The 22427-nt window shown below is 44.3% G+C and overlaps 1 protein-coding gene across 5 annotated transcripts in view; it reads right to left on the reverse strand.

Annotated features, from left to right (window-relative positions):
* Positions 1–22427, reverse strand: part of CALCOCO2 (calcium binding and coiled-coil domain 2) — a 137349-nt gene that overhangs the window by 91671 nt on the left and 23251 nt on the right. For all 5 annotated transcript variants that reach the window (XM_073608053.1, XM_073608050.1, XM_073608054.1 and 2 more), the window contains exons 2-3: positions 13797–14036; positions 7648–7726 (exon numbers count right to left, since the gene is read on the reverse strand). In XM_073608053.1, coding sequence (XP_073464154.1) covers positions 7648–7726; positions 13797–14015 — 298 coding nt within the window. In that variant the 5' untranslated portion in view covers positions 14016–14036. The remainder of the gene's footprint in view (positions 1–7647; positions 7727–13796; positions 14037–22427) is intronic.

Consider the following 22427-nt stretch of genomic DNA (forward strand, 5'->3'; position numbering starts at 1 on the left):
AGATATATGACAACCAGATTCTGCAAACTCTCGTACAAAGGGTTTTATTGAAAATACACATCAATAAATGAATACAAAAAACTGTGGTGGACACGTTATGTAAACGTTCATTGCATACATTTCAGTTATCAAAAAGCTAATTGTTGGGGACCTGGAGAATTGCACCATTTCCTGAGAGTTCAGGTACTATCACATAAGCCCGGCGGACCCCGAGATCATAATAACACGTTTAACTACAATTGCATGTACTTTAGCTTACCGAGTCCCATGTAATGTATGTGAGACCAGATAGCATGTTGCTGTATGCGATAATAAGAGAAAAAGGAAAAAAAAAAAAGGGGGGATTTTCTCAGCTAGCATCCATTCCCAACAGAGACTAACCTGTGGGTTGGAAAATCAGGAAAAAAAAAGAGGATGTAGAAAACAAAGGAGTACAGAATTGGAGTGGGTAGAAAGGAAAACAAAGTAGATATGGAAAGTCAAGAAGAGGAAAGAAGGATAGTACAGAGAGGTAAAAAGGTGTAAGGAGAAGAAGGGGGGGCCCCTGGGTGGAGATTGGAGGCATGTTAAAGCGAGAGCAGTGCTGGATCGAATCGAGATGGGTGTATATACGTCACCCAGGGTTGCCATGTCCGGAGGAATTTGTCATGGGTATCCAATAACACGACTGTTCTCATTAACCATAATATAATTTACACGATTTTTAACTGCTTCGAAGCTGAGGGCCAGGGTTTTCCAGGATTTTGCTATGGTCAATTTAGTTGCAGTAAAAATACGTGACGCCAGTTGGCATTCTGGACGTAGGAGTTCCGTGATTGGCTTCCCCAGTAGTGCCTCATATGGGTCTCTTCTTATGGTTGTACTAAAGAGGTTACGAAGAAGTGCATAAATTCTGATCCACAATCTGCTCACCTTGGGGCATGTCTACCAAATATGTGCCATTGTACCCTCCTGATCACACCCACGGAAACATAAGGGGGGATATGATGGAATAAAGCTCGCCAGTCTGGCCGGGGTATAGTACCATCTATAGAGCACTTTGTAAGCATTCTCCAAAAAGAGTACATTCTTGGAGCATTTAGACAATGCGATAGTCATGATCTGCCAATCCTCTGGCTCCCTCTGGTTGTCTTCTTAATTCTGCCTCCCACTGGAGTTGACTGGAGTTGATATGACCTCAAAAGGTGTTTTTTTTAGAGCCTATTATGGCAGCATATACTAAGGAGATTAAACCCGAGGACTGGGGCCGTGATCTACAAAGGCTCTCAAAGGGGGTTAACGTGTAAGGGGTTGGTCGAGACTTGGTAAGTTGTTGAAGGAAATGTCGGATTTAGATATAACTATAGTATTCCCTAAGGGGGATGTCATGGGAGGATTGTAGGGATGTGTATGGGATAATCTTAGTAGGTGTAAACATGGAGTGAACATCCACAAAGCCATTCTCAGTCCACCATGTAAATTGCCATGGGTTGTCGCATCCTGGTGAGAATAGTGGACACTGAAGAAAGTGGAGTAGGGGGAGGTGGGGAGAGATCAGGCCCGCCGAATATTTAACCGAGTCCCACAACTAGAGTGAGTGGGCCAGGCATGGGCCAATATTATTTGGGCGATGGGCTCGAGGGAGCCAGGGGAGCAAGGCCAATGGTATCGGGTGGGAGTCCACTAGATCAATGGTGGCCCATAACGGCATTTGCTGTTTCTCGTGGAGATGGGACAATGGAGCAATAGCCGCTGCTGCATAGTAAGCGTGTAAGTTAGGGAGCGAGAGGCCACCGTTGATCCTGCGGATAAACTTCATGATTATACGCTAATGTATAAATATGATGTGGGGGGACGTGAACCGGTAAGACCTGAAAAAAATAAAGCAGCTTTGGGAGGTAGGTCATGCGGATGGTTGCTATTCTCCCGAACCAGGACAACGGGAGGGTAGACCAGGAGGTGAGCATAGCTGTCAGCTTCCCAAAAAGTGAAGGGAAGTTGGCTTGGTAAAGGCCAGAGTATCTTGAGGTAAGTTTAATCCCCAGGTAAGATAATTAGTTTAACCTATGATGAGCAATGTGCTGTATTTGGAGGAGACGTGAGATGGCGTCACTAGCTTGCCTCCTTGGGACAAAGCCTACCTGGTCTTTTTTTATTAGGCGTGGGAGAAAGGAGTTAAGGCGATTAGCCAAGATCTTTGTCAAGATTTTCATATCTATATTGATTAAAGAGGTCGGCCTGAAGTTAGCCCAGGAGGAATGGTCCTTGTCAGGTTTGGGGATCAATACGATGTTAGCCGTCAGCAGGTCGGATGTGAAGGGTTGGCCCTTCTTAACTAAATTGTACATGTTTGTCAAATAGGGGGCAATGACGTCTGCCAATTTTCGATAGTATAAGGCTGTAAAGCCATCTGGGCCCGGTCTTTTACCCACCTTCAACTCTTTAATGCATTGAAGAACTTCCGAGACTTGTATGTACCGATCCATAAGGGACGTGTGGGGTTCAGTTAAGGAAGGTAGGGATAGTTTTGTCAGAAAGGAATCAAGGCCCTGGGTGGAAGAGTTTTCGGGGACAGAGTAAAGTTTACTAAGACGATATATAAATTCATCTAAAACCCTTTGAGGGTTGCCCGTGAAGATGTTATGTCTGGTGCGCAAAGCAATGGGGGTACATTTTGGGGTAAAGGTGCGTAGTCTGTTAGCTAGCATTGCATTGGGTTTATTGGCTTTGACATACCACTTTTGTCAGGCCCAGCATAGGGTGCATTCCGCTTCGTCAGTCAAACATAAGTCTAGGTCTGTACGGGCTTTGTCCAAGAGACTGCGGTTGGCAGGGGTGGGGTATTTTTTGAAGGTCGCTGATAAAGCCTCCAATTGTTGTTCTAAGCTACGGCGGGCCTGTACCCGTTCCCTTTTGCGTTTAGATACAAGGCGGATAACGTGGCCCCGAAGGACCGCCTTATATGCCTCCCATAATGTAATCAGGGATGAAACTGACCCGGCATTAAGTTTAAAATATTCCACCGAAGTCTTGTGAATGTCATTAAGGATCTCTTTAAAAGAAAGGAGAGAGTCGTTCATGACCCAAGGGGGGCGTTGCGGTTTGCTCAGCAAAGAATGAAAAACCATCAAGCTGGGGTCATGATCAGACCACAGGGCAGCAAGAATAGTGACCGAGTCTATTAGAGGGAGATGTTTCAGTAATACAAACATGTGGTCTATTCTAGAAAGAGAATGATGAGGATGAGAGTAGTGAGTGTAATCCCTGCTCAGGGGGTGGGACTCCCACCAGACATCTACTAAATCGTGAGCTTGGAGGGCACTGTTGAATATTTTTGCAGCCTGGGAGGGGAGCTTGTGGTCCGATGGGTAATTGTCAAGAGAAGGGTTCAGTGTCACGTTAAAAGTCGCCAGCCAGCAGGAGGGTGCCCTTCTGGTGTGACTTCAATAGGGAGCAGATATGAGTCAGGAAGGGCCCTGGATTCTTATTCGGGGCATAGTAATTCATGATGGTGACTTCATTATCTTGAATATTGCCCTGGAGGAGTAGATATCTACCATTTGGGTCTGCTATTTGTTTACTGCAAGTAAATGGGACCGTTTTACGGATGGCTATCATGACACCCCTCTGTTTAGTAGGGCCATTAGCCAGATAAACATGGGGTAATCTGCCGCAAAATATTTTGGGGTGAGAGGAGGAGGAAAAATGGGTTTCCTGCAAACAGGCAATATCAATTTTTTGTTGTTTAAGATATTTGGAAACTTTGACCCATTTCTGGGGAGAATTCATGCCCTGAACATTCAGGGAGAGCCAGTGGAGGTTCATGGGATCAGAGCTGTGGTGCTACAAAACGTTCCAATCAGACATCCCGGGGCCCGAGAGGGAGAGTTGAAGAGGTGGAGAAGAGAGAAAACTAAGAGAGAGGGGGAATGGGAGAACAAGACATAAGATTTGAGAGTATCAAGGAGAACATGAAGTAGAGTAAGCATTACAAGCGTAAATGCAACACTTTGTGGACGGTGGGGTCCACAATGGAGTGGGACATTGGCCAAGACCATCGTCTTAGTCAAATGCAACACATGGGGGGAGCAGTGGTCCATCGGAACCACCGGCCTGTTATAAAACAATACATTTGACTAAGAAACAAAGAAAATCTTTAGCACAGAATCGAGTAACATTCTAAAAACACAATTAACAAGAACCAGCTGAAACAGTGCTACTAACTTGAGACCTTTATAGAACATTTAACATTATAACTGCATGGGACCCCCAGGTACCTGAAGACGACGGCTAAAGGCTCGTCATCTCCGGGCAGCCAGGCGCTCCCACCTGGCCCCACCCGACCGATTGTTTCTCCACCCTTTTAAACAGGGGCGGAGAACCTCGGAGCAGCGGTGAAGGCCACAACCTAATTGGTTAACCGATGATCCCTTCAAGGAGAACTTTGCCCCCCTACTTTTTGACATTCCCAGAGTCAATGGGGAAAATTTGAACACAAGCAACACACTGGGGGGGGGGGGGGGTAGATCAGTAAATATGCTCCGGACATCATAAATCTTGCTGCGTGGGAGAAGATAGGGAAAACATCTGGTGTCCGTGTCCTTGCTTAGAGCATGGGTGATGAAGTCAAGATCCCTGACCGCCATCTCTCAGGTGGGGCGGCCTATGGCGGAATGGTTAGCTTCATTACTGGAGCCAGTCTCAGGACCGGGAACAGATATAGCAGAGAAACAATAGCAACAACACGTACCGTAATGTTCCAGGAGCAAAGTTGACAGTAAAACCAAGTACATCGGTCACGGAAGGGGGCCTGGCAGCAGGGGAAACAAGACCACACGAAGATACCGAAGAAACGGCTTCAGTCGTTGTTGGCTTTGTGAAAGCGTTGAGCCTGCTGGTCTCGCAGTGCCTGTGACCCGGGTTGAGAGGCTTGGGAAGCTTGGATGGATTGGCGAGGAGGCCGTGAGGTTCCAGGTCTAGTAGAAGAGGACGGAGTATCTGGTGAAGACGGGGGCAGGTCCAGCTGTAATTCCTGAAAGTGGCGTCTCAGCTCTGACGGGGATGTAGCGTGAAACTAGCATCCCAGGTGGGAGAAGGATAGCTTGAACGGGAACCCCCATCTGTATCTGATCCCCTGAGCTTGCAGTATTTGGAGATAGGGTTTGAGGCCTCTCCGTCTGGCGATTGTGACCGGCGAGAGGTCAGCAAACAGCTGAAGGGGGTAACCTTGGAAGGAGTGGGGTTGCTGTTCCCTAGCAGAAAAGTTTTTCTTTTGTGTGGTAGTAGTGGAATTTAATAACAACATCCCTCAGGGGACCGTCTGCGGGCTTGGGGGCCAGGGATCGATGAATTCGGTCGAATTCCAACCTGTCCACTGGGATCCCGGGGGCCAGTTCTTGGAAAAAGGCAGTAGCTGTGCCCTGGAGGTCCATAATATCTTCTGGGATACCGCGGATGCGGAGGTTATCCCTGCGGGCCCCATTTTCTGCATCTTCCAATTTGTCCTTTAGGGATTCGATCTCCGCTGACATTTTATCCACCTCTTCCTCATGACCCTCCAGCACTGTAGTGGTCAGATCCATACGCTGCTCTAGTTGATTAGTGCGGTGGCCTATCTCTTTAAGGCCCCGCACCATGTCTGAGGAGAGCTTACGGGAGGCCGCGGTAATCTCATCCCGCACTATACTGCGGAACTTGGCCAGCAGATTGTCCAGGTCTACAGGGAGAGGATTCACCAGGTCCGTGGGGAATTGGTGCAAGCTGTCATGCTGGGTCCTCTGTGGAGAGCTGTGTGGCATCCTCTGGCTCCGGCAGGTCGGGCGCCATCCTGCTTCTGCCCCTGCCTGCGTCCAGAGAGGGCCTATGAGAATGCCAGCTTTTAGGCTTGTTTTTGGCCGCTCTGTGCATTACCAGAGGCGGCCTGATGTGATCTGGAGCCCGGGGGGGGGGGGGGGGGGCTGCGTTCTGTCTGTCTTTGTGCTGTGTGTTAGGCCGGCGTGTGTGTTCCGACGGCGCAGAGCTGAGGAGTCAGGCAGCCATCACCTTCGCTCCCCAGATTCTGCAAACTCTCACATTTGTTATTAAATAGGCTTGTGGCCTTCTCTCCTATCATTCTGTACTGCTCAAAGTTTCTGTGCTGCAGAAAACTTGCCCTACATATTCCTAGGAACACATTTAACAAATATACTTCAAGGTTACTTGCAACAAGAAGATTTAACAAGATCAAAAGGAGTGCATTTTTAAGAGACGGAGAGAATTGTAGTGAGGTAGAACACCTGTCAGCTTTTATTTTTTTGCCATCTGTACACCTATTGAGATTTATTCAAATTTCCTGTCTTGATGAAAGGATGTCGCTAGGGCAGGAAGTCAGGAAAAACATTCCCATGGAAAAATAGCAATTATTACCCTTTCACAATTCTACTAAAACACTGTGTCAGGTCTGGGGTGTGGTGGTAAAACAATGACTGAAGGATCCTGAGGAGCTGGACAGGGGTTCCTGGTAAAGCTCAGATTTTGCACCAAAAAAGAAAAGAGAGGGAGACGGAAGAGCTCTTATAGTATAGCAGAATAATTCAAAAACAAGAATGCAGTGCTTCCACAATAAAAGGAAAAAAGGTCAAAATGTACTTACAACTATTGAGGCTGTGGTCACCCAGCTAAGGGGGAACACACGGCCTTCCTAGTGCACAGGTGGGGAAAACCTGTCTCTACGCAGGGTCAGTGTGGTCATTCTCATCCTGGGTGCTCTTTGGGGGTTCTCAGGTGGGAGAATGAAGTGGTAGAAAAAAATCAGAAAGGGCCCTTTGATTGGCAGAGGCGCCCAATGTGGTTGTTCGAAGGATAGGCACGACTTACCTGCTTTAGTAAAACATCCCATTAGTTTATTTCACCAAATAATACAGTGAAGTAAAGTAATTGGAAGTTTTACTAAAACAGACGAGCCTATCCTTTGAACAACCACACCGGACATCTCAGCCAAATGAACCACCTAAGGGCCCTTTTTGCATTGACTCTTTCTACCACTTTGAAACTGTGTTTCCCTGTAGATGTAGGCCCCTTTCACAGGGCTGTCTGATCAGGTCCTCCTGTCAGTTTTTCAGGTGGACCTGAATGGACCCTTCAGTCTCTTCTATGGAGCAGTGGATGTGAGCGGACACATGTCTGCTGACACCAGCCGCCATCCCATCCGATCCTGTTCGCCAAAAAAAGAGGGATGGTGGTCCTATTCCCCATCCGTCCGGCAGTTTGGATCGGATGGTATCAGATGGAAACGGACAGGCGGTCCGCTTCCATCTGATTGCCCCATAGAGGAGAGTGGAACTGTGTCCTTGTCCGCTCTGCATAACGGGGACTAGTCATCTGCCAGCTCACTGGAGATCAGCGGAGAGATCCCCTGCTGAGCAGGGAAATTCCTCTTAGCGGAGGTGCCGTGTGAAAGGGGCCTTACCCTTAGTTCTTATCTCAATGAGGAATGGGGGGGGGGGGGGGTAGAGTCTCTCCAAGGGAACACAGCAATAAAAAGAAGCCACACTAGCAATATTTGATCAGATGAAGCATGAGATGTGATTGCAGAGTATAAAGTGCACTACGTGGTTGTGAAATCATCCAGAAGTTTACATGGGGAGAGATTGTGCGTTTTAGCAAAGATTCCTAAGAAAAGATTCTGACCTTTGAATAGTACTTGGTTTTCCACACTTGTTGATAATGAAACCCACGTGTAATATTCTTTTGTGTTTTGCCATCCAACCTAAAGGAAAAAAAAATCCGTAAACAAATGACAATATTAGATATACACATAGCAGACGGCTGCATGATTAAACTTGAAAACAGGAAAATCTACAAAATTGTTCATAAAGATCCAGGTAGATGTTAAAGCTCAAATCTGGGAAACTTTCAAATTTAACATGTGTATTGGCAAGAATATACTGTATTCCTCTTAGCCTTCTTAAAAAAGATACTTACTACCATAGTCATTGCTTTCATGCATATTCTCTTGATTTCCTGACCCTGAGACTGGACACGTTTGCCTGCTACTTATTTGCATGGTGCCCAGACCCCTCACACCTTCTTTATCAGAAGAACCATAGTGGATAAGAAGGTGGGAATCCTGGAGATGGGTTTCAAAGGAAACATTTTCTGATAGAAGCATGGAACTGTAACTGATGTCTTCTCAGTCTGCAAATATTACTTGCCTGGCAGTCATCTGAGCATATTTCTTCAATACTTTGAGTCACTAATCTGGAACACGTATGCAGATAAAGGTGTCCTGACTTCCTTGAACTGCACTCTGATTCTCAGTATAATGCTGCGAACACACGGTCGGAATTTCTGACAACAAATGTTCGATATGAGCTTGTTGTCGGAAATTCCGACTGTGTGTAGGCTCCATCTGACATTTTCTGACATTTCCGACAACAAAAATTTGAGAGCTGGATCTCAAATTTTCCGACAACAAAATCCGTTGTCGGAAATTCCGATCGTGTGTACACAATTCCGACGAACAAAATTCCATGCATGCTTGGAATCAAGCAGAGGAGCTGCACTGGCTACTGAACTTCCTTTTTCTAGTCCCGTCGTACGTGTTGTAGGTCAGCGCGTTCTTGCCGATCGGAATTTCCGAAAACATATGTGCGACCATGTGTATGCAAGACAAGTTTGAGACAACATCCATTGGAAATAAATCCACTGTTTGGTAGTCGGAAATTTTGATCGTCTGTACGCGGCATAACAGCTAAGCAACTAGAATTTTCACAAGCCTAAAATATATGTATAACTAAACATTTTCTTTTTAGTCCTGGATAGAGTAGGGAAGAATAAACCGGTCTTGTTTTGCTTTTTTGTGTTTTTTTCTTTTTTTTTTTTGCTTTCTGTGTTACAATAGGGAAATTTATATATAGTGCATAACATACATTTCAAATAGTATCAATGTAAATATATATCAAGCAATTCATTAACTATAAAGTGCATAATAATAGTGCCGTCCATAACAAAATAAATATATGATGATAAAGTGTGTATTAGTTCATTTTCCAACGATAACATCCACTTTCTTCAAGAGAAGAAAACTGCGTGTGTAAACGTGCAAATATAAGTGGTGTGCTTCTACCTCCTTGTGACACCAATGTGCTCACAGGACTCTCACCTCCTTGTAAGGTGAATCAACTGCGCCTTTTGATTACAATAACATCCTTGGGTCATGATCCACCGATATGAGCCTGGTCCTGGATCAGATGTGTTGGGTTGTGATTCCTTTAAGGCACTTATCCATATGTTAGGGTGAGACAAAATTATCTCCCATAGTGTAGTACCCGGAGACGCGGCCGTGTAAGGAGAGAGTGCGGGAGTGGAAGCACACAACTTATATTTGCGCGTTTACACACGCAGCTTTCATCTCTTGAAGAAAGTAGATGTCACCAATGGAAAATGAACTAATACACACTTTATCATCACATATGTATTTTGTTTTGGACAACTATTATTATGCAGTTTATAATTTGAATTGTTTGATATATGTTTACATTGATACTACTTGAGATTTATATTATGCACTATACTGTTTATAAGTGAGTTTGCGCAACACCGTTTATACCTGTCAAAAACCATGAATCAGACGGAGACAGAAAATGCAGTAAAAATCACACCATTTCATAAAATGGTTAAAATGGTACAACTGGTAAACGAGACAAAACATAGCCAGGGTTCGGTAACCAAATCGGGTAGTCAGAACAAGCCAGGAAATCAGGAAGCCAGAGATCAGCATAGTCAGAGGAAGCAGACAGGATCAGGAACCAGAAGGGACGTCAGCCAGGCAAGTCTTCAACGGGAACACAGCAGAGTCTCTAGAAATGTTGACCAAGGCGAAGGCATTCAAGAAATGAACCAGGCAGTTTAAATAGCCATTAGGGGTTGGCTGTGGGCTTGGCTGACAGACAGGAGATGATCAACAAGTGAGCTACTGTGGAACGATGAGTACTGGCAATTAACCGAACAGCTGAGCAATCTGAGCACAGAGAAGGAAGGGCTGAGATCCCAACCCTGACAATACCTACATATCAATACTACTAGTGGGAACACAGTGGGTGTCTGCAGCATATTTAGGCTATTTGCACACATACTCACGCACACAAGTCACTTTATATGATAATGAGGTAGCGCAGAGGTTTATCCTTGCTATAATAGGGAAATTTGACTTTACTTTATGACTTATAGACACAACAGGAAGGTAGAGAAAATTTCTCCAACATGAAGGAAAGTTCTCTTTTATCCATCTGTCACCAGAACAGCTGAGGAAGGAAGCGAGGCTTGCCCCCAAAACACGCCCAGATTGGCCACACACCCTTTGGGTTGACAGGTTGTTCTTCGAGCTTGACAGCTCTCTCTCCATGGCGTCCACTGACAGGATTATCCGAGAACACACCCTGCACCATACTGCCTGTTACCCAAAAGTCTATTGTGAGTGTACTTACTTTTAAGTTTATGTTTTAACAATAAATCGTTCTACTTCGATTGGCAGCTACTTGGCACCTCTCTTTGTCTCCTCTGTTATGTTATGTCACCAGAACAAGTGCCTGCATTATAAGATTTGCCCTGTACAGGAAGGGTAAATCATCCCATACCATGGGAACACAGATAGTATTAAAAACCTAAGAGAGTCCCTAACCTTCCCTACTTCAAAAACATTAAGAATGCTGACTTACACACTTTAAGGCAAATATAATGCATCCAGGATAGCCACCAGCTAAACTGCAATTGTATTTCAATCTTCTGTCTTCCTGTAAACAGAGATCCAGAGGGAAACATCCTCAGACTGGCTGCCCTGCCGCATAGTAATGTCAGGGGGGGGCACTCGCTTGGCACAGCTGCTGTTCAGAGATTTCATCAAAATCCCAGGGGTCCCGCAGATCCTGGTTGTGTCCCGAAGCCCCGCGCCAGAACAAGTATTGGCATTTGGCTCCACAAAATCACCTGGCAGGGGCGTGCTAGTGCCTGCAGGGTGCCTTGGGACTTTAACACTTCAATCTTCCCCTGTGCAGCAGCTGGTATTTCTCCCCAGGGATACCAGTAACAACAATACACATCAGACCCAAGGGAAGCTAGGATACCTCTTTACTCTGATGTGTATCATGTAAAAGAGGAAGATAAGGAGTCAGGGGGAGAAATGTCCCCCTGTATTCAGCCACACTGGTTTGAGGTCTGTTTTAGGGTTTCGGGAAGAAAACATTTCACTGGGGGGCCATATGACCTGGAGGGAGGGGGGGGGGAACTGTGCTGGGGGTGGATTTATGCTGTAAGGAGTGATGGGGGGGATTGGTAAGAGGAATTGTGCAAAAGGGGGAGGATTTCTGCTAGGGGGGGGGGTTGTACTAGAAGGGGAGAGAGGATTTGTACTGGGAGGGGGAATTTGTGCAAGAAGTGGTAATTTGGGTTGAGGACTTGTACTGGGAGGGGGGATATTATATATAGATTAGCGAATCTAACACTACACTCTCCCCAGATTGACAATGGTGCTGTCCAAGGGTGTCCTTGTTGCTCCTCCATCCAGAGTAGAGACACCCTAAGACAGAAAGTGTGTTACTTTCCGGATCACCATCTGAAATAAAGGAAAAAAGAAAACGAATGCAGCCACCGCATCTAAGGATTGGTAAGCTACAATATATAAAATTATTGTTTTGGGGTTTATTGCTAGTTTAAGTTCACCGGTGGCTGTCAGAGGGCCATCAGTCCCGATCAAGGAGAGCAGCCGCCAGCTCAACTGTGCCCACCTGTGCCACCTGCCAGTGCCACCTACCAGCGCCCACAGTGCCACCCATCAGTGCCCATCAGTGTCACCTACCAGTGCCCATCAGTGCTACCTATCAGTGCCATCTATCAGGGTACCTATTAGTAACACCTATCAGGGCCCATCAGTGCCATCTTATTAGTGGCCATCAGTGCTGCCTTATCTGTGCCCATCAATACTGCCTTATCTGTGCCCATCAATACCACCTTATCTGTGCCCATCAGTACCGCCTTATCTGTGCCCATCAGTACCGCCTTATCTGTGCCCATCAGTGCAGCCTTATCTGTGCCCATCAGTGCCCATTAGTGCAGCCTCATTAGCACATATCAATGAAGGAGAGAAATTACCTGTTTGCAAAATTTTATAACAAACTATGAAACATTTTTTTTTTTTTTGTTTAGCAAAAAATAAAAACCCCAGTGGTGATTTAATACCACCAAAAGAAAGCTCTATTTGTGTGAAAAAAATTATAAAAATTTCATTTGAGTACAGTGTTGTATGACCGCGCAATTGTCATTCAAAGTGTGACAGCGCTGAAAGCTGAAAATTGGTCTGGGCAGGAGGGGGGTTTAGGTGCCCAGTAAGCAAGTGGTTAATGGTATTTCTTTATTCAAACCATGTGGGTGCCTTTTCTATGTATCCCAGTGTCAGTAGCATTTTCTAAACTTATCGTACTTTTAAAAGATTTTGTAAAGGCTCAAAACTTACCTAAGCCCCATCTCGATCCAGTAATGTGCACAAGAGCCTCAGCTCTCCCGGGTCTCTCCCTCCTCATTGGCTGAGACAGCACTGGTAGCCATTGGCTCCTGCTACTGTCAATCTCAGCCAGTGAACTAATGAGGAGAGAGCAGGGACAGGGCAAGCTGCGCACCGTGTGTGAATGGACACACGGAGCAACTGCTCCAAAGTGAACCTGCTCGGGTGCCCCCATAGCCATATTGACATGATAGCATCATGCAGTTGTGCAGATTTGTCAGCTGCACATCCATGGTTCAAATCTCTAGTGCCACCACATCCCAAAGGTGCTCTATTGGATTGAGATCTGGTGACTGTGGAGGCCATTGGAGTACAGTGATCTCATTGTCATGTTCAAGAAACCAGTGGTGAGATGATTTGATCTTTGTGACATGGTGCATTATCCTGCTGGAAGGAGCCATCAGAAGATGGGTACACTGTAGTCATAAAGGGATGGACATGGTCAGCAACAATACTCAGGTAGGCCGTGGTGTTTAAACAATGCTCAATTGGTACTAAGGGGCCCAAAGTGTGCCAAGAAAATATCCCCTACACCATTACACCACCAGCCTGAACCGTTGATAGAAGGCAGGATGGATCCATGCTTTCATGTTGTTTACACCAAATTCTGACCCTACCATCTGAATGTCACAGCCGAAATCGAGACTCATCAGACCAGGCAATGTTTTTCCAATCTTCTCTTATCCAATTTTGGTGAGCCTGTGTAAATTGTAGCCTCAGTTTCCTATTCTTAGCTGACAGGCGTGGCACCCAGTGTGGTCTTCTGCTGCTGTAGCCCATCTGCTTCAAGGTTCGATGTATTGTGTGTTCAGAGACAGTATTCTGCATACTTTGGTTGTAATGAGTGGTTATTTGAGTTACTGTTGCCTTTCTATCACCTCGAACCAGTCTGCCCATTTTCCTCTGACCTCTGACATCAACAAGGCATTTTCCTCCACACAACTGCCGCTCACTGGATATTTTCTCTTTTTCAGGCCATTCTCTGTAAACCCTAGAGATGGTTGTGTGTGACAATCCCAGTAGATGAGCAGTTTTTTAAATACTCAGACCAGCCCGTCTGGCACCAACAACCATGCCACATTCAAAGTCACTTAAATCCCCTTTCTTCCCCATTCTGATGCTCGTTTTGAACGTTAGCAAAGTCGTCTTCACCACGTCTAGATGTCTAAATGCATTGAGTTGCTGCCATGTGATTGGCTGATTAGCAATTTGTGTTACAAAGCAATTGATCAGGTGTAACGAATAAAGTGGCCGGTGAGTGTAAAACTTCATATCAACTTACCTTAAAAATTCCTATCCAGTCTTTGGTGCCAGATGTGAAGTCTTTTCTTTTGTGAAAGCTGCATAGGATATCAGTTTTAGGGGGATAAGAATTCGGAATGTTTGGGAAGACGACTTGAGAAAAGTTTTCAGAGCTCGTTGGATTCAAGGATGTGGGGGGTCCATCTTGTCCGCTATCTGTTTGTACAGTATCTTGCATTTCAGCACCTTCAGCCTCCATGGCACTTTCCCTGGGGGAATTCTACACAAAGAAATAAAGAAAATTGTTACAATTGTTACTAACATAAAATTTCACATGTGTTACTAACACATAAAAACACACACTATTATAGTTATGTACCTCTCAGAATAAGCACAAACGAATCTTCTATATTGAGCAATAATTTAAAATCAGACCTCAAGACATTTAAAATAAAAACTTGAAATGTATATAAACCCAAGAAGAAAAAAATAATGTATTGCAGCTTACCAATTCCTAGATCAGATGGCCACATTCCTTTTATTTATTTGTGCTTTTTCCCTTTATAGACCTGGTAATCCTTCCAGTAACACACTTGTTGTCCTAGGATGGCAACTTTCTCTTGTCCTACTGTATCTATGGAGGAAGAGAGTTGTCATCCTAGGACAAGAAGTGCAGTGCCTTGAAAAAGTATTCATACCCCTTGATATTTTCCACAATTTGTCATGTTACAACCAAAAACGTAAATGTATTTTATTGGAATTTTATGCGATAGACCAACACAAAGTGGCACATAATTGTGAAGTGGAAGGAAAATGATAAATGGTTTTCCAAATTTTTTCCAAATAAATATGTGAAAAGTATGCTGTGCATTTGTATTCAGCCCCCCCGAGTCAATACTTTGTAGAACCACCTTTCTCTGCAATTACAGCTGCAAGTCTTTTTGGGGATGTCTCTACCAGCTTTGTACATCTAGAGACATTTTTGCCCATTCTTCTTTGCAAAATAGCTCAAGCTCTGACAGATTAAATGGAGAACGTCTGTGAACAGCAATTTTGCAAGTCTTGCCACAGATTCTCATTTGGATTTAGGTCTGGACTTTGACTGGGCCATTCTAACACATGAATATGCTTTGATCTAAACCATTTCATTGTATCTCTGGCTGTATGTTTAGGGTCTAGATATAGAATAATTCTGAGCTACCCTAAAACGAAAGACAAGGAAGCAGCCAACACGACCAACAAAGTGTAAAATGGAAAAACAACAAAAAAGTGTGGCGCTGAACAATGTCATATAAAACTGTAAACAAGTCAATAGTCAGTGCTGTATGACCTCCCTGAGCAAGGGGGTCACAGGATTTCTGGTTGAGAAACAATACATATGCCACCCAGAAAGCCCTGTATCTTTTCAGATAATGGTTTAAATGAAAGCGAAGACAGAGACATTCTCTAACAGACTCTCTCATTGCAACCAGCAATTGCACAGATGATGTCACTGTGAAACCAGGGGTTTGCTTATGGAACACTCCACCACTTCCTTAAGATCTACATGACCTCCCACATCCGGGAGATTGCGCACACCTCTCAAGTTCCTGGTATTATCTGGATGAATACAACAAACTCGTCAGACCGCATCCTTCTTGGAGTATATACAGCCACTCACCACCTAAGCTTTGTCCGACCCAATCCGGCGTATGCCCCATTGGGTCCACCTCATCTGGTAAGCCTCCTCAACTCTTGGTGGTAGTGAGCGGATTTTCAGTCAAGATGTCTATATAAGTCTTCAATATTTTGTCTTAACATATTGCCATATAGACTATGTATCTTTGAAGTTCATATGAGGACTATATGCTTAAAAGCAGATACAATTGATCCTCCTTACTGTCTATTGACTTGTATGTTTAGGGTCGTTGTCCTGCTGGAAGGTGAACCTCCGCCCCAGTCTCAAGTCTTTTGCAGACTCTAATGCCGCGTACACACGAGCGGACTTCTCGTCGGACTGAACTCCGAAGGACTTTTCAAAGGAGTTCCGACGGAGTTCCAACGAAATGGACTTGCCTACACACGATCACACCAAAGTCTAATCGTTTCGAATGTGATGACGTACGACCGGACTAGAATGAGGAATTTAATAGCCAGTAGCCAATAGCTGCACTTGCTTCGTTTTTGGTCCGTCGGACTAGCATACAGACGAACGGATTTTTCGATAGGAATCGACTCCATTGGAAAGATTTGAAACATGTTCTATTTCTAGGTCCGTCGGAATTTTCGATAGAAAAGGTCCGGTGAAGCCCACACATGATCAAATTGTCAGACGGATTCGTTCCGTCGGGCCTTTGATGCCGAAAAGTCCGGTCGTGTGTACGCGGCATAACAGGCTTTCTTCTAAGATTGCCCTGTATTTGGCTCCATCCATCTTCCCATCATCTCTGACCAGCTTCCCTGTCCCTGCTGAAGAAAAGCATCCCCACAACATGATGCAGTCACCACCATGTTTCACAGTGGGGATGGTATGTTCAGGGTGATGTGTAGTGTTAGTTTTTCACCACACATAGCATTTTGCTTTTAGGCCAAAAAGTAAAATTTTGGTCTCATCTGACCAGAGCACCTTCTTCCACATGTTTGCTGTGTCCCCCACATTGCTTCTCACAAACTGACAATGGGACTTCTCATGGCTTTCTTTCAACAATGGCTTTCTTCTTGCCACTCTGTGGATCTCTGCAGCTCCTCCAGAGTTACCATGGGCCTCTTGGCTGCTTCTCTGATTAATGCTCTCCTTGCCCAGCCTGTCAGTTTAGATGGACGGCCATGACTTGGTAGGTTTGCAGTTGTGCCATATTCTTTCTATTTTTGGATGATGGATTGAACAGTGCTCTGTGAGATGTTTCAAAGCTATGGTATATTTTTTTTATAACCTAACCCTGCTTTAAACTTCTCCACAACGTTATCCCTGACCTGTCTGGTGATGCTGTTTGTTCACTAAGGTTCTCTAACAAACCTCTGAGGGCTTCACAGAACATCTGTATTTATACTGATATTAAACTACATAAAGGTGGACTCTATTTACTAATTAGGTGACTTCTGAAGGCAATTGGTTCCACTAGATTTTAGTTAGGGGTATCAGAGTAAAGGGGGCTGTACAAATGCACATCACACTTTTCACATATTTATTTGTAAAAGATTTTGAAAACTATTTATCATTTTCCTTCCACTTCACAATTATGTGACACTTTGTGTTGGTCTATCACATAAAATTCCAATAAAATACATTTATGTTTTTGGTTGTAACATGACAAAAAGTGGAAAATGTCAAGGGTAGGTTAGGACTACAGAAATCTTCCCATCTCTTTTTATTTAAACGTTCTGTAATCCACAGAGACAACTGGGAATAATTCTAACAACAGTGCTACAGAGCGTACAGGAAGTTAGAAGCACACATGTTTTGCGGCAGGATTAGCAGATGTTTTTGCAATTTTTGAACAAATTTAACAAGCCTTTTTCAATCCTATTTTGAACAGACAAAAATAAGAGCAAATAAGAAAAGTTCATTGTTATGTTTGACATACTTTAGCTTATGTATTTCTTATAGATTGTACTTTTAACCCTTTAACCGCCACCACCGTATACATTACATTTGTTGCGGTGGGGAATTTTCCATACACTACCGGCGCCTGCAGCCAGCAGTAGCGTGTGTAAATCTGATAAGCCAACGTCAACTGTCGGATGGAAGCGATTCAGCAGCTGCCCGATCGCCGATTGCTTTCACACACCCTTGTAAGTGCAGGTCCCCTAATTTCCACCCCCACAACGCCATGCTCTGCATGCCAGTATGGCTGGAAAAAAGCTAATGGAGCGTGATTTGCGTTCCATTACCTCCATTGGAGGGCAGGTGTGACATCAGGGGTCTTTTACACCCACAATGGCTCATTAAAAAAAAACTATCACCAAAAAAAAATCATCATTTTGTGGACTTTTTGTCCCCTAAAAAAATAAAGTTTAGTGAAAAAAAAATGTAAAAAGTGTAAAAAAATAAAAGTTCCAAGTACATTAATCCTCCCCCAAACCATTTCATACACGCACATAAATACATACATGAGGGGCGCCTATGAACGAAAACATCAATTGCGATACACGTTACATATGCCCGGGCACACTGGAGTGAAATCAATCATTCTAGGCCCATTATTTACAGTTAGCTCAAAACTGATAACCTGTAGGGGGCTTTAAGGAAAGGAAAGGAAAATATGAGGTACCAAAGTTTGATGTTGTTTTAATGAGTGTGCAAAATTTTAAGGTTTGACTCTGTGGAACCTCATCTGTTATATTATACCAAGTTTACCATTTTATTCTCTAGGGTGTCTGTTTTCAGAAAATACATAATGTATGGGGTTTTTATGTATTTTTCAGACCTAAAATGTTTTTTCAACAATGCGTGAAAAAAACCTCAAAAATAGAGACTCACCCACACACTTGACTTTGACAGGCGTGCAGGGATGGGCGCACCACCCTGAACGCACACTGTCTGCCTTGGGGGCTGCACACCCATCCCTGATTAGTTACAGATTTAAACGCAGGTGCTTTATTTTCAATGGAGACATTCACACAGGTGCGTAAACATGCACTGCGTTAAGATCCAAAATCCAAAAAATCTGCGATTGATGGCATACAGATACATGTATGCCAGGTGCAGGTGTTGGAAAAAAGAAGATAGGACAATTTTACGCAAGTATTTACTGATCATTACATAGGAAATTTTGTACTAGTAATAGTGGCGGCTGGTGGAATTTTTTTGGGGGGGGCGGCAAACAGTATGCCACCCCCCCGTCGGTCAGTAGATCTTACCCCTTCACCGGTGGCGGCGGCCTCCCGTTCTCCTGCTCTCCATGGGTCATCGTGGCGGCTTCCGTTTCCTGCCTCCTCCACGGCGGCCAATCGGGAGCCTTCTCATTTTGGCCAATCGAAAAGGGGTCTCACACCCGCTTCCGATTGGCCGGATTGTGGATCAGTGTTTCAACAGCGAATATTCATTCACTGTTGTAACACACCTGGGTGGGCTCCGGTCGCATTCTCTGCGAACCAAGCCCACCCAATTTTTAAGCCTATTAGAGCCTCTGGCTCTAATCAGGTGCTTAAAAAAAAAAAAAAACCCTGGCCGCTCTAATTCATGCGCCCAGCGTCCTGAAAGGGCCCAGATGCATGAATGGGGGGTGGCCGTGGCGGCCATGGATGCATGAATCTATCCACTGCACATAGAGGGTGGCCTGGAGAGAGGGGGTGGCGTCTTGGCACCACTAATGGACGGGCCGCCCCTGACTAGTAAACACAAGATCAGTAACATTTTTATTTTATTTATTTATTTATATTTTTATTTTATATGATTTACTGCACTTTGCAGCTTATTGTTGTTTTTACCCTGCTTTAGTTAATAAGGCCCTATATATGATGGTACTGACAGGTTCACTGTAAGCCTCATGCACACAGGTGGTGTATTTCGGGCCCAGGAGGCAGAGGTGGTACAGACAGCCCATTGCCAGCAGACTGTCAAGAAAGATCAAGGACAGGATGAAAAATGTTCTGGCTGTACACAAATCAGAGTGGTACTTGTATACAGGGACCTATGCTTAGAGTGATGTAAAACCCCAACATGGACTTTCTACATTCGAAAAACACAGCAGGCTGCTGGCAACAGGCTATAATCACCACCTGTGCCTCCTGGGCTCTGAAATACAATTGATTTTTACGCTGTATGGGCACATAGGTCCATGCGCATAATGGCTGCTGGTGCCAGCAGAAAATTCAGCTGGAGTACACAGACCAAAGAGAGTTGCTCGCTCTGCAGCTCATCCATTCTGAAAACGTGTTGAATCCTTTTCAGTGAAAGCAAAACTATGGGATAGATTTATGGACTTTTTATCATTTTTTAATGTTTTTACTAGTAATGGCAGCAATCAGCAACTTATAGCGGGACTGCGACATTGCGGCAGACAAATCTGACACCAAGTAACACTTTTTGGAGACCAGTGACACCAATACAGTGATCAGTGCTAAAAAAAATGCACTGACACTGTATAAATGACACTGGCAGGGAAGGGGTTACCAGGGGCGATCGAAGGGTTGCGTGTGCTTCTAGGGAGTGCTTGCTAACTGTGGGGGGAGTGCTAACACTGGAGGAAAACAGAGATCTTGTGTTTCTGCTTAGCAGAAACACAAGATCTCTGTCTTTCTTACTAGCAGAATGGCGGTCTGCCTTTGAATTGCTGTTCTGCCTCTCTACAAACGATCGCCAGGTTCCCGGTGGACATCGTGTCTGCGGGACCCACTGATTGGCTTGCGCACCACAGACTCCGAAGAGGGAATCATGTACAGGTACGTGATTTTGCTCTCAAGGGCCGCCCTGCCGCAGTAAATGTACAGAGGGTGATCCTTACGCGGTTAAACATCTCACTAGGGATTTATCACCGTGATAAGCTGTGAAAAGTCTTATCCCTGCTTATCACCAGCTTTTCACCATTTAATAGTGTGAATAGTGGCCCATTGTTGGTGTCAGTGGGAGGAATAGTGGCCCATTGTGGGTATCAATAGAAGGTATTATGCCCCATCGTTGTGTCAATGGAAGGAATTGTGCACTAAAGTTGGCATAAGTGGGAGGAATAGCCCATTGTTGGTATCAATAAAAGGAATTAAGTTTCATCGTCAGTGTCAATGGAGGGAATAGTGCCCCAAGGGCTGGATAAAAGCCAGTAAAGGACCACATCCGCCCCCCGGGCCGCAGTTTGGAGACCACTGATCTAAAGGTCTGTATTGTGGAGCACAGGTGAATTTAAAAAAATGCATGACGCATTCAATTTGGCAAGTGACAATTTTTTGCTGCTTGCAACTGCTGCACCAAATGCGCTTGGGGCCTGCTCACAGCAGCAGGCACATCCTATAGTGCATATAACGCATGTGCTGTATGCATTGTAACAATGCATCAGTGTTTCTTCTTTTTTTTTTTTTTTCAAGGGCTTATTCATACCAGCCTGCATGCTAAAACACATGCACACTGGCGTACTTTGTGTAGGGGTGTGTGATGCATTGTTACAACACATCCCCACATCAAAATTTTTCTGCAGTGTTTCCCCTGCATGCCATTACAGTGTAGTGGCATGCAGGGAGGTACATTGGGCTGAGGTACACATTCAGTTTAACCAGCAACTTTTTTTTGCTGCTTGCAACAGCTGCATCAACTTGGATACAGAGGTTATTACAAAAGTGTTTGAAATGTAAACAAGTCCTGATCCTATATTGTATAAATGTGAAAAAAAACATTTGCCTCTCATATATTTTATTGTAATATTATGGCTGTGTAGAGGTGATTTCTATGTATTTTATTTTTTTTTTTTTATATATATGTGAGGAATAATCTCTGACCCTTTCTCTCAGAATTATAGGTTTCCTCACAGATTCCTGTGTGCACCTTGAAAATCCTTCCCTGCTTTCTCTCCAACCTTTTCTCCTCACATCGCGGTGACATTTCACTGCTGCTTATCACAGTACGTCGCCGTGATAAAGTAGTTTCCTCCATGAGCTAAACTCAGCTGATTCCCACACTCTTCATAAGGCCCTTGAATATGTATAAAAAATCTGGACCTAATTCCTCCTAATAAGCACCCCACCATAAACGGAATTCTCCGTCAGCATATAAAGTCTTAATGTGTATATGAGATCCTCTCAGGACCTATACAAGTGTCAGGGTGTTTGTTATATCCCAAAGGTCCTACTCCACAATTGTGGAAGCTCCGGGATCCATTATCATTATGAAAATTTTGGAATGCAAGCAGCTGCAATTTAACGACAAGTCCACCATGCGACACAGATTCACAGAAGCACTTTCTCTGCATGGCTTTTCAAAGCACTTCATTGCCCCATTAAGCCGTATTGGCTATGGCACATACAAATCCTCATAAATGGAGCAAGAAATGTTTCTGTAGGATGAAGTAGACCCCCCCAGTAGACACAGCTGTAGTTCTTTGCACCATGCAGCATGGGCATCATCAATATACTGCATGTAATCCAGCCATTGGTCTGAGTTTATATAATGGAACTCATGAATTAAAGCAAAGTCCTTAGATGTAGTTACGTCAAATATTGCAGCAAAGATAATTCAAAGTCCATGAACGTAACCATCCAAGGTCTACAATCATAATCCCGGGGAGTGTTGTGGAAATCAGGAAACAGGAGAAAGCCAGCCCAGTTTCACCGGCTGCTTCAGAGGCACTTTTTATTTACACACAGTGCTGGAGTGTTTCCCAAGGTCATCATTTGAAAAGTTTAAATTACAGTGGTATTGAGGACAGGTTTTTATTTCATTTTTTTTTACAAGTTTAAACTCACTAGCGACTCCTTCTCAATGGAAATATAAAGTACATATGAAATATTTAAACTTAACATATATTAAGTATGAAGGACTTTTTATTTATTATTTGTGAATAAAGCATAACGGCAGGATTGCTTGTGCTTTAAAGCATCCAATAAGGTACTTTGCAGTGTGTATCTCCTTGCTTCCTCCTCCAATGACCCTCAGGGGGAATTCATTATCACCTGTAGGACTGTTTCTTGGTGAACAGACAAACCAGGAGGGACAGTGGGGGTTACTTACGAAAGCAGACATCCCAACCTGCAAAAACTAATTTCA

Source organism: Aquarana catesbeiana, linkage group LG12 (assembly GCF_042186555.1).
Source record: "Aquarana catesbeiana isolate 2022-GZ linkage group LG12, ASM4218655v1, whole genome shotgun sequence".
Taxonomy (NCBI): domain Eukaryota; kingdom Metazoa; phylum Chordata; class Amphibia; order Anura; family Ranidae; genus Aquarana; species Aquarana catesbeiana.